The sequence below is a fragment of the Agelaius phoeniceus genome, chromosome 13 (assembly GCF_051311805.1).
Source record: "Agelaius phoeniceus isolate bAgePho1 chromosome 13, bAgePho1.hap1, whole genome shotgun sequence".
Classification (NCBI taxonomy): Eukaryota; Metazoa; Chordata; class Aves; order Passeriformes; family Icteridae; genus Agelaius; species Agelaius phoeniceus.
The window spans coordinates 15,960,165-15,973,494 of record NC_135277.1 but is presented as its reverse complement, the minus strand read 5'-3'; the positions used below and the strand labels follow the sequence as shown (position 1 = coordinate 15,973,494).

The 13,330-nt window shown below is 39.4% G+C and overlaps 1 protein-coding gene across 2 annotated transcripts in view; it reads right to left on the bottom strand.

The window, feature by feature from the left end:
• UBE2Q2 (ubiquitin conjugating enzyme E2 Q2) overlaps nucleotides 1–13,330 on the bottom strand; it is a 45,919-nt gene that overhangs the window by 7,072 nt on the left and 25,517 nt on the right. For both annotated transcript variants that reach the window (XM_054642425.2, XM_054642424.2), the window contains 3 exons: nucleotides 12,514–12,654; nucleotides 6,114–6,198; nucleotides 659–719 (listed from right to left, as the gene is read on the bottom strand). In XM_054642425.2, the coding sequence (XP_054498400.1) occupies nucleotides 659–719; nucleotides 6,114–6,198; nucleotides 12,514–12,654 (287 nt within the window). The remainder of the gene's footprint in view (nucleotides 1–658; nucleotides 720–6,113; nucleotides 6,199–12,513; nucleotides 12,655–13,330) is intronic.

The window sequence follows — 13,330 nt, the reverse complement described above, 5'->3', positions numbered from 1 at the left end:
GACTATGGATGTAAGAAGGTGAGTTATGTACTGCTTTTCACTTGGTATAGGCAATGACAGGAGACAAGGTACATAGAATTATATAATTCACATTTTTGTGATAGCTACAAGTTTCAGTCCTGTGTGTCTGTTTAACTGAACAGAAATAAACAACTAATAGAAATAAACAACTAATAGAAATAAACAACTAATAGAAATAAACAACTAATGACACTCATTATGTTCTTTCCTACATCTTAAGTGCAACTAGAAGCTGGATTTCCCTGTCATTCAAAACAAAAATAAAATCAATGCAAAAATTCTTGAAAAGAATTTTCATCATTTAAGGCTGCATATTTTGGAGCAGTTTTAGAATTGAATAGTAATGACACTTAATGCAATACACATAGCACTGGCAGAGAAAAGCAGGTCTGTCTTTTTGCCAGCTCAATCACTACTGGTCTATCTCTAGATGTTTCTATGTATCAGAATTACAGCCACTATTTAGTGGCTACAATTACTCTTACTGTACTACTACAGTAATGGTGATCATATGCTATGGCATATAATGTAATGGTGATTTATATACTATGGCTAGAGATACTCAATTATCAAAAGAATCTCTCCAGCAATACTAAAACAAGATTGTACAGAACACGTAAAAACTTTATTAACTTACTTGAGAAGCTTAACATGCCATTCATACAAGCTGTCATTTACCAGTTCCACTGAATATATCCCTGTAGAAATATTAGATGGAATTAATTATGCACTAAAAGTGTAGATAGCAAACTTAGCAAAATCATTCTTTGCTTTAAATTTGAATACTGTCAGCAGGTATAAGCAATGGGCAGGATACTGAGGCACATCCTTCCTCCAGTAGCAGATGCACTTCTGAGGAGCTACAAGGAAAAAGTATTTTCATTTCTATTAAAAAATTCCACATTAATCAATTGTTTTTCTGATACTTAACCATTTCACCTTCAAACCTTCCACACCAACAACTCCAGCTTGCTTATTACTCACTGTATTTTACACCCAGTACACCACCAATGTGTTTTTAGACATTTCACAACACAGTGTGAGTGTGCAGCAGTGTTTCCCAGGTTCTCATCAGTACAGACAGACCAGGACAGCACACAGGGCAGTGTATGCAGTAGAAACCCAACAAAAAGGAGATACAGCAGTGGATGAAGCACATTCCCAACATGACTGAGGAAGCCAGAAAGAGGCATCTAAAGAATGGAGTGGTCTGTGGGAGCCAGCTGGTGACTTTCAGTGGCCTGGTTGTTTTAAGCATGTTAAACAACAGTTGTGCAGTTCATTTCCCAGGGAAGGATGGAAATTATCTGCCATTTTCTTGTACATTCAAAGCTTCCTCTCTGCATAAATTCACAAGCAGCTCTGGAAAAAGCAATAAATCTTTAACCACCCAGCAAGATTTAGAGCATGGTATCAGTCATGTACAGAAATTAAACTTCCTCTTTCACAGAATATTCATGCATATAGACTAATCCACTATTATTAAACTTGTTACTTGGCCTAATAATTAACAGCATCCTTGTTGCTGACCTAATTATTTGGAAGCCATATACAAATCAGGAACTTGCCTAGAATTTCTGAAGGCAATACAACCACCAGACTGCAGTCACCACATTCTTCCCAAGGAATGGGGGATAATAATTTCTGAGTTTTACTATTCTAGCATAAAAATAATCTTACAGTTGAAGCTTATAAGCATTAGTACTTGGAGTACCCCTGACATTTCAAGCTGTGCAGACACCGTAATTTCTACAGCATTTCAAAACTTGGCACACAGGTTAAAGCACCCATGCTTGGTTCTCCTTTCTGAGTGCCACTAACAAGTGGGTACTGCAGCCAAGAGCACAATTTCTGATTGTTCTATGTCTAGAAATAAAAATGTAGGCCTGAACACATGCTCACTGTGCTATCCATGTCCCTTTTAATCAGTAGCTACTTCAGGGACACAGCATCTCTGTTTGAGGAGCAACCAAAGGAGCTATTAAGGCCTTTTTCCAATTCCCCAGATCCAAGGACACTATTTTCTGAACTGACCTTAGTGTAAGTCACAAACTGTAAGAATTTCAATTTGTACTGCTCTGATGTAATAACAAAAGAGTTGACATTCAGAACTCTGCTCACTGTCAACTCCCATTAATGACAAATCTATTCCACTATTGCATCCACAGTATTTTCCTCCACCTGCATCCAAGTGGGAGCAAACAATACTTATTACAGAGAAGGCAGTAAGTTACAGTAAGGCTCCTGACACTGTGCTAAACAATGAAGGATCACAAGAGACCTTCTGTGGGAACCCAGGGCATCCCTCTGGCTGTCCTGAGCAGCCCAGACCCCTGCCAGGGGGCTCAGAGACCCTGGCACAGAGCCCAAAACACCTCTGGGTTTGATTATGACCCGTGGAGCAAATCACCAACCTTAGATGAAGATCTGCAAGCCACAACAGTTTAGGTAGAATAATAGTGAAGTTATCATGGGGTGGAAAAGTAGATTTTGGGGTTTCTAGAATGGGGGTTGAGGAGGCAAGATGGAGGGAACTGGGCATGTCCAGCCTTTCTGCTTCTTCTTCTTGGCCTCCATCTTCTGCTGTGATGTTAGCACTTTTGGATTGGTTTAGAGTAGAAGCTCACTGTCTAACATAGGTGATGGGTATTGGAAAATAATTGCAAACATTGTACATGTAGTTTTTAGTATAAAGACATAACACCACCCTGGGGGCAGGCAGAGTGCCTCTGTCTGTCCTGCTGAGCTGACCTCAGCAGGGCAGGAGAAAGAGTTTTATAGATAAGAAACAATAAACAACCTTGAGACTGAGAAATGAAGAGCCCTGACTCCTTTGACTGCCAGGCTGGGAAAAGAGACTTTCTAAGGTATCTCAGGGTCACTGTGAGCAGCTGGAGACCCTGACAACCTTCCATCCCTTTGTCCACTCACTAAGCCTTCAGCCCCACTCCTGCCCTCCTCCCATCATCCTGAGCCTCCTGTCCTCAGCCACAGCTCCTGTCCCACTCCAGCTCCAAGGCCCAGACACTTCCCCAGCAGGAAGAGCTGTACCCCCAAGGGCTGTACTGCACCTAAGGCAGAAGCTGCAGGAGGGTTCTCAGAACACCAGTGCAAGACACTCCTGCAGCCTCAGGCAGCCAAACAGCATCTGTGTCTCCTCAGGAGCAGCAGCAAGGGGACACCAGGGCTTGATACAGAAGCTACTTAACACCATCCAAAGCTGAGGGAGGGTGTTTGGGGTTTTCTGAATAATCAAGGGGATGTTACTTGGAAGGAATTTATGTGGGTTTTTTGTAATTTTGACAGTGAGAGAACAAAGGTTCCTGTCAAAAATAATTTAAATTAATTTTTAATAATTAATTTATTATTACTATTAATAAAAATAATTTAAAATAATTTAATAATTTAACTTACTAACAGCAGTTTTAAAATAAGGACAAGTCCTTAATTTAGGAAAGGAATCAAGGTAGGTTCCTCTTGCTTAAATACAAGATTGGGTGGAGGTTTTATTACTCAAAGGTGATCAAGTAGAAAGAAACCCACAGAACCGTGAAGCAAGCAAAAAAGTAAGAAATTGAAATGTAGAAAGAAAAACAATTCTTTTCAAAACAGAGGCAACATCTTACTTAGGGCAACATTACTATCTTAAAAAGTAAATCCCATAGAGTCTTTGGATAAAACCAGGGAATTGAAGTCCATATGAACTGTATCTGAATAAAACAGATGCTAAAGATATGAACAGAAAAGATTTCATTTAATGTCCCCAAATACTTTGTTTCCTGCCCTCCTTTCCCAATCCCTTAAATTACATCAAGTCATTTGTGAATCTCCAATCTGATATGTGGAAATGAGATAATCTTGTTTTACAGGACTTATGGCTCCCATTATCTGAACACACTAATGAAACTAATTCACAACAGAGTATCTTAATTTTCTGGAGTATTTTTTGCTTCTGTCAGCTCATAAGAAAATTATTTTCTGTTTCTTTAAGGGCAATTCTTCCCCTAGATTTCCCAGGTAGATAAGCAACTTGGCTGTTGAGGGCAAGTTTGTAATCTTTTGCTTGAACTCCACCAGCACTGCTTCATTTGATAAAGGAAATTAATTTCTAAAATAGATACCTGCTTGAATGCACAGCTAGAGTTGAGGCCACTGTCTTTTAATAGTACTTTTTTATAAAACAGTCCAAGAGAAAAGAAAAAAAAATAAAATACTATTGCTCCAAGTATTATTCACTTCAGAACTCCCAGTGTTCTACAGTCAGTCCTAAAAACATGTAACCTCATGAAAACTAAATAAAGTGATCCTTACCTACCAAAAAATCAGCCTTAGCCTTTCTGGCTTGTTTTACAAAGAAATGAAAACAGCATTAAATTACCTTGCAACAGTTGCAAGAACCTGGGAGTTTCACAATGGTTCCCTTTGTGCATTAGCAGGAAGAAATTAAATTTAGGGTAAAATGGACCATGGGGCAAGTACTCTAACAAAAATGACATTAAAAAAGCCAATTACCTGCCACAGCCTGTGCACGTGGTGACAGTTGCCTAACAAAAGGCAGAACTAGGCTATGAAAGCAGGAGTTTTGTGCAAAATAAAGAACCAAGAACATCAATTTACTCAAGGTCGAAGAATAAATGAAACCATAAGGAATTAATCCAGGCAGGTTTTATAACAAACAGCATCAATTTACTGGCACAATGTAATAAATGTGTCAGTAGGACGGTGTTTCAAAGCAGAATTGCCATCACCTTTGTAGTGTCAACCTCCACTTGACACTACTTCATTACCATGTTTTAGAGATCAACATGAGGCATCCAGCTGCAGTGTTTTTACATATTTCCAAAGTCATAAGCTCTAAGTTACTGCCCCCACCCTTTAGAACCTCATCCTTCTGTAAAGTTTAGCAAGATTTGCTCTTGCTCATAATTCAGAGTACGCTTTCCTACACCAAGATCAGTCTTTTGCAACTCATTAAGTCTTGTTTATCTAAAGCCAAGAAATGGCATTATTATTAGAGAGTCTAAGCCCTCCCCTCAAACCACAGCTAGCCAGGGGCCCCTGGCTGACCCCAGTGGTGCCACCACATGACTGAGCACCCCACAGCACTCTTTACAGTCTGGTTTGTTAGAGCCAGCCTTAGCTCTGACCACCAAAACAAACCCTGAAGGTCAAAACTGGGCAGTCAAGCATCCCCCATGACTTCACACAGACCTGCTTCCAGCTCCTCCCTAGACCCACTAATCCATTCCTTCCCAGACAGGGGTCATTGGGGCACACTGGCGAGCACCCAGTTGTAACAAAGCTAAAAGAAGGAGGCTGCATTGGATCAACACTAGGTCACCTCATCAAATTTATACCCCAGACATTTTACCACTGTCCCCAGCATTTCCACACATGAAACAATTGACCTAAAAGTTAAATATGACAAGTCAAAACAGGAACCTATTGTCTCTTCACCTCTGTTCTTTTACACATGATTAAAATGGCATCATCAAGTGAGGCTTAAGTCCACTAGAAATAAATATGGACACAAGTCCAGAAAAGTGAGAATGCTTTTAAGTTTATACTGACTCCCTAAATAGGCATTCCTCCTGTTCTCACCCTGGCCTGCACCAGGGTCTGACACCTGGCTACAGTGATGGAGTTTTCTATTTGACCTGGAGGAATACAACTTGCCCAAAATCCATGTAATTTCTATTTCTCACACAGTAACACTCAGGCAATTCAATTTGCTGAATCCTTTGCTGAGCTACTTTAGCTACAGCTCCTATAAGGAATAAATGCAACAGCCATCCACTACCTCGATATAATCACTGCTCATTACTCAAACTAATTTAAAATACAAGCTTGTTTACCACTGTAATTCACATCATTATTGCAAGGAATCTATGTTCTGACTTTTCTCCACAAATAAACTACTTTATGTACTAAGAGTATACATAATGTATCTATGTATTTTTACATATGTGCACACATAAACATGCACTTATATACAAACACAGGACAACAAAACACAGAGAAGTTAACAGCAAGTATTTCCCAAGAGAATTCATTTAAAGTATATTTTAAAGAGGGAAATCTGAGGCATTTACCTGTTTTATAACTCTGTGATCTATATATATCCCTGAGTTCTTTCATAAGTCGATCTGAAGCCTGAACTGACCCAGAGACTGCACCCTGAAATAAACAAAAAAGACTCCAAATAAGTGAAAAGTAGTATTAACAAACAACTTTACATTACTAACTAGAAGGTATTAACAATATATTAATTTCTGTAGGAGAATTGGGTTTCTGAAAAGTTAAATATTCTGGTGAGCAAAGTCTACTCCAAAGAAACAAGGCCCTCCATCTAAAGAACATTAATATATACTACTAAATGCTATAGGTGATACAAACTTTTAATCAAGGTACAACAGGCATTTTTCTGTAAAGGAGCTAAATCTCTGGCAATTTAATTTCCAAGATGGATGCACAGTACATCTCAGAGTGAAATATTTAATTTTACATCCTGCTTTTACACACTGAGAAGAAAAGTAAGCCTAATCCTAAGAGTGAGCTTCTACACATAAGGTATTATTGCTTTCTCAGAGGTACATTTTTAATTGGTCATTGAAAAAGGTCCAGGAGTTGGTAAGTATCCACTCTAGAACAGCAGCTTCCTGAGGAATAAGACCAAGCAGTGAATTTAGAAAACATGGAACAAAAGCAATATTTATTGCAATTGAGTGAAAAAAAATCAACATCTACACAGAGGAAGACAAAGGTATGTAAACCTTAAAATACAAAATATTTCTTGTGACTTGTCATAGTTCTTGTGATTTATGCAACTATGGCAAAATCCCTTCTGTTCTTTTAGAGTTCAGTTCTGTACTTCTCAGCACCTCAAAGTGAGAGAAACTCAAACCAATTTTCCTAGGTTATGTGATTACTCTGCTTATATATCCCACCCAAAATACCACTTCAGGTTCAAGAGTTTTGAAAAACAGAGAGATAAAAGTTAGCATTCTAAGATTTAAAATACAGAATAGGAACAAGGACTCCAAATGAGCTAAGGTAGTTACCACCCCAAACCCTGACCCTGTGGCACTTGGGCTTTCACCATCAGTCTGTTTCCCAAAGGCAGATTATTCCATTATTATTCTATTGGACCTTTGCAGTTCCCTTCTGCTCCTGTTCTTCAGTCACTGCCACTGAAATACAGGCTAACATAGGGAGCTCATAAGCATGGCTGGGGGGAGAAACCAGGACAAAAAATAAACCTGCCCCACTACCAAATAAAAGAGACCTACCTAGGATAACTCAGCCTGTCTCTATCAAGTACTAAATAAGTAAGTTGATGGGGCTGCTTTTTTACTCCATCTAAAAATTCAAAGATTCTTATTTTTTCAGTTTCCTTCCAGACACTATGAACACCTATAAACATATCCTTTTTGGACACAAGTGTCAGAAAACTATTTCTGGAAGAACATGAAGCAGCTGTGACCATTACCTAATACCCAAAACATCCTCCCTGTTTGCCTGAAGTCCACAGTGATGTTTTATACTCTACAAGGTCTTAACTGTAAAACCAAATTATTTCTTAATAAAAATTAAGTATCAGTAGCAGTTACTTGATGGTAAAGCCTCCATATAGTCCTGTCTTCTCTGTCCAATAGTATCAAATAATACACTTAGCTTCACACTAGAATCTGCAGACTTTTCTTTCAAGGCTATTCATTTTCATACACCTTTGGATTTAATTATGCAGATTTCTGAAATTCCACTAGTTTTTCTTAACAGACCGGTATGAAGGATGAACCTTGTTATTAAACATGCAAATAACAGGCAACTCCTTTCATCTGATAAAATAAAAGCTACATACAAACAAGGCTTCAGACAAATTAATTTCTCTACTTACTCTGCTCCTCTCTATGGAGCAGTTTCAGACAAAGAAGGGATTTCTCAAACATCAAGTACATGAAATTTTACGGAAAAATGTTGTTTATATGCAATATCTGCATATTACTACTAGTTACAGATTAGCTGAAAAGGAAGCATTACACTTAACCAGTTAACACAGCAGTGTTCATCACCATTCTTTGTATACTTGCTGTGCTTTGTGAGCATTAAGATTAGGACTCATCAATATGTTGAGTTTGGAGGAAAGACATTTCATAGACAAGTGTCAAGACTTTGGTTTTCTTCTGAGCAGAGCTGTGCAGATTCTTGTCCCTTCCACTGTACTTCTTACTAAAAGAAGGAATTTTCATACACTTTACAGATTGTCAACCTATAAATATAGGCAATTTAAGAACAAGTTAGATGGTCAAAGACATCCTGTGGAAAACTACCTCTCTCTTTGCATCTCTATTTCCATCCAATTAAACTACTGAATTTCTATATATATAATGTTGGAAGTTCATCTTGGCAAATGAAAATTTAAGTATCTTCTGTACTGGAGACATTTAAAAACCAAAGCTTAACACACCCACATCCCCCTGACTTCCATTAGAACAGCTGATAAATGAGGTGGTATTAAAGGAGTTGGCTGTAGTGTGTGTAAGCAAGCCTCAACACACTCTGTCTTTGTCTTCACCCTTTTTCCCCCAAGGGTTTCTGGTTGGGCTGCTCACCCCTTATATAGCAGCAGTAAATGTAGTTACACTTGCTGCTCTAAAGAATCCATGGACTGTAAACCAGTAATCTACAATCAGGAGAAAGAGGATAGCAAGCTTAACTTAAGGAGTTTAGCACAGGGGCTTATTTTATGTGCTCTGAACTATCCTTGGAGGAACTTGGAGAGGAAGGTAACAGCTAAACCTGATGGGAATGGGAAGCCTAATGGCAAACACCAGTGCTCTGAAGCACGTCTTCATTCTGGTGTCACTTGTGGGTTTTGGAGCCACTGTAAAGTGCAGTTTAGAAGAGAGCACGACTTGCATCCCACCACTGCACCACACAGAGCATTGAGGTCAGTTTTGACTACAGTGATACTAAAATTAAAAACTTTTTCCATAACTCAGTACACGTAAGTTATAATTTCAAAGACAGAACCCAGATATAAATAACATTATCCTTCTGGAAAAGTGGGACTTGACACTCCAAGGGAGATAAAGTTCCCATTTCTCAAATTGTGACAGTAAGATTTATAGTTGCAACTGCCTCAGACATAAGTGGTCAATCATGGGATCTGATGGGTATCTGTCACATGGGGCTGATGCCAAGAGCAGGAAGGCAAAGCCATTTTAGCTGAAGTAGTTAAGTGAGCTGCAGGACCAGACCCAAGTGATTTTTTTTCCCAATAAGTAATCAAATAGGCACAAAAAGTCTCACTTAACCATCCCATCCTGTACTATGTTGTGGCTCTCCAGAACAATGAGCAGGTAAGCTGGAGAAATCCCTGCTGCAAGAGGCACTCATCTATGCTGACAACATGCCAGCTGCTGAGAGCTGCACATAACAGAAATGCCTGATGCAGGAATTCTCACAGCCAAAACTGCTGGACATGAAAAACATTCATGAGATGCACCACTACAGGCCTGTCCTGCTCTCAAAGTCTTCCCCCCAAGGATGAGCCACTGTTGGAAACAGGAGCCTCGTGGTGCAGTCACACCAGCACTTGCCATCACCCTGCTGTACTAAGGCCACAGAGACATCAGGGGCTCCTTTTCCCCTTCCAATCCTCAAAATGCACCCACAGCCTGCTCTCCCCCTCAAGTTATAGGGGATAGGAGGTGCAGCTCGCTGCAGTTTTTTATCCAATGATCTGAGTGTTTTCTGTCTGATCAGAAAAATACTGTGAACACATCAGAACGCTACAGGAAACCTCTTCACTCAATAAATTTCAGAAGATTTAGCCACAAGACCAAAAATCACCTGCTGAAACAAAACAGGAAAACTTCTCCAAGATAATAAACAGAAATCTAAAGTAACTCAAAAAGAGCTAAAGAACATAAGTTCCATTTGTTACTGAACTTTCTCCATATTTGTGCAGAAGCACAATCATTCCTAGAAGTTAAAGTAGTTTCATACTTCCTTCAAGGATTAGACTAAAAATAGAAATGACACCTCAGATTTCATAAAATCTGAAGATGAAAGTACAGACATTGGAGACTTCTAAAGGGAAGTGCTTAAACTCCTCAGCATGAAATAGGAAAAGCTAATAGCATTATCTAAATAAGAAAGGCATTAGTCTCTGAAATGACTATGTGGGGAGAGACCTCTGAAAAGCAAGCAGCAGCAAGTTGTTAAATATTTGAAGTTAATGATTCCAGTTCAAAGACCTATTTAACTACAGGTAAGCAAGTGGTTCTTTAAAGTTATTACAATGTTAAGAGGAGGATTAATTCTTGCTCCAAGTTACATACTGTACCAAAAGCCAAATTTATTTCCTGATGCCAGCAAGAAGAATAGGATTAAGGATACTGCCAAAGACAGAACTCATTTACAAAATTAGTAAATACACATTCTTAACTTGTACAACACACATAAACACTAAAAACTCCTATGACAACATCTTGAGAAGCAGAAAAATGTCATTAACCTGTCAGGAATAAATGACAATGGGAGTGCATGCACTGCTTTGCCATGAACAAGCCTTGAGCATGATCTGTCACTCCAGCCTGCACTGCAGCCAAGGGAGAGAGGACAGCCCATGGACCTGGGCCAAAGAACATGGAAAGGAAATGAAAAGTCATCTGGCTGCACTGGGCACCAGTCAAAGCCCTGGTTTATGCTGCACATTCCCTTTTCCAACAAGCAGCATGTAAATGGCATGGGTTTGTTTTACTGGCCTCTGCTGAGGAAACAAAGCATCCCAAAAGGACTAAAAAACCACACTAGTTTAGCCACTGCATTTAGGTTTGTCAAACTCATAGTGTCCTCTAAGAAACCCAGCTGTGGGGGCTGTACAGATTTAAATTTTGCTTTGTATTAGGACACTCAGCAAACAATTGCTCATTCTATCAGAAGCCCCCTGTTTTGGCAGCATGGAGGACCAATAAAGTGCTGCTGGGATAGCTCTTTCCTAGGTCAGTAGCACAGCTACAGCTTTTGGTTCTCCAGCACCTAGGAGTAAACTTCCACAAGTCCTTGGAGAAATTATTTCAGCAGCACAGCTATTTCTGGTGACCCACAAAAATACCACAGTTCCTCAGCAGCAGTTGAATACCCTGTTCCCTGCACTCAGCTGACCTTGTTTATGCACCAGCATCAACGAGAGTGTCCTGGCATGAGAAACAGCTATTATGTAAGTTGAATCTGCTGTTGTCAAACAGAAAACCAGCAGTGTTCATTGCAGCTCCACTAAATGTGGAGGGAAAAAGCAAAAGGAAAGGCAGTATTGGCCAAATAGGAAAAGAATAGATAGCAAAAGAAAATCTGCCAGTTTTTTAAGAGGCTTTCTGCACCAAGGAAGAATGCTGACACCACAAAAAACTTTTTTCTGTTCTACCACATTTTAGATGATTGTAAAGCAGCCCATGCCTTTCAGGCTGCAAGAGGTTATATTTTCTTGAACAATTAAAGACTCCTTAGTATTAGGAGTTTGAGTTATACACACAGAAACACACAAAATCTCACTAGGCATCGTCTCAAACTGTGAACATTCAAGTTTAAACAAAACCAGTAAGTGACTGTTGTGCTTATGGTTACTCAAGACTCAAAACAGGACTTGACTATACAGCCAAAGCAGTTTGGGACCTTCTGATTAGCTGCTTTTAAACCCTGAAATGCCAATCAGGTTTAGGTGTTAAAATTTTAAAATCCTGTGGATGAAGCAGATCACAAACAGAAGTATTAAATTTCATGTTTTATACTTTTTAAGCCTCTATGGAACAAAAGCTTTGATTTCTTTGGGAGTCAGGGTAAATAAAATTAAGGTTGTATGACATCATCACACCCTCCTACATGCACCTCTGAGAAGTAGAAGCCTCTCTGGAGCCTGGCACTTGGGACAGAACGTTTCTAAGCCTCTGGAGAACAAGCACCTTTTCTACAGCTGCCTGCTGGTAAGATCACTCAGAAAACTGACAACAAAGCTGCAGAGCTGCTGAAGGCCCTTGACTTTATGCATGGCAATAAAAAAACTGCACAACAATCCGCCACCCTTCAGTAACTTCCAGGTGGCACAGCTATTATGAAAAATAAACTCATGCATAACATTGATTTAAAGCACAGGTTTGCCAAGTATTTTAAGTCACCCATGACTTTTAACACAGGCAATTTTAATTATGGCTTTAGTTTTTTTACTTAAATAAGGGTTCAGCAACAAAAGTCAAGCTCAAAGCCTGGAGGCATTCTGCTGATTCTGCAAGGAGAACTAATGCTTGTAACAAAGGCACCAAGCAAGAAATAGAGGGATAACCCATGGGTATCTCTGGAGATGAGCAGGTAAACAGTCAGCTACAGGTTAATTTATGTTTAGGTGTATAGGAGTGGGCTTTCTTTGCAAAAAACCATCTCTGTTTCAAATCAGAAGTATTGCAAAGAAGAAGCATGGAATCATTAACTCACATTTAAGTGATCTTGCCTTTGATTTTTTCTGATTTTTTCTAAGATTGCAAGGTTCTCTTTTTCAATGCCTTCATCCTCAGATTTCTTCCCATCAACTGGTTCCTCCTCCTTCATATCATAGTGGTCCAGATCTTCAATGTCCTATGAAAGAGAGAGAGAAGTTAACTGTAAATAACTGTCCTGTGCTCTTCATTCAATGAAACCCTCTCCAAAGGCATGTGGGATAAAGTCACATACTGCACAGCACTACAGATTTGTGATTGTTGGATGCCATTTCTATTTTGTTCTAACTTCACCCTCAGCCAACATAACCACTGGAAATAAAGGGAACCTTCATAATAGAAATGAAACCCAAATTCACAACACATTTCTGGTCACAGAAACAAGTACTGCCTCTGCAAGAAGATAAGACTGTAGAGAATTAGCCACTGAAGTGGGCAGCAAACTGGACTAGAGAATCCAAAAGTACCCCAAGGTAGGGTGGCTCCAAGATGTTTCTAAAAGGCCCTTTTGCAATTAGAATCCCTGCTATATTGCACTTCTCACAAGCTGTGATTAACCTATCTGGCAGGGCTACAGCAACCCTTCAAGAAAGTTAAATATTAGAAAACTATGTGTACTTTATTCAAGGCTAACATTTCAGCTAGAGATTAGATACAGTAATTTTGGAATCAGGACATAAGACAAAATTCTGTGGTCAAGCATTCTGATCACCCAAGCCAACACCTCAGTTCTATGTTCTAGACCAAGGCACTAAAACCCCTCCACTCTGTATCCTGAGATGGGCTTATCTTTGTGCCAGAGAAGCACTCTGAGC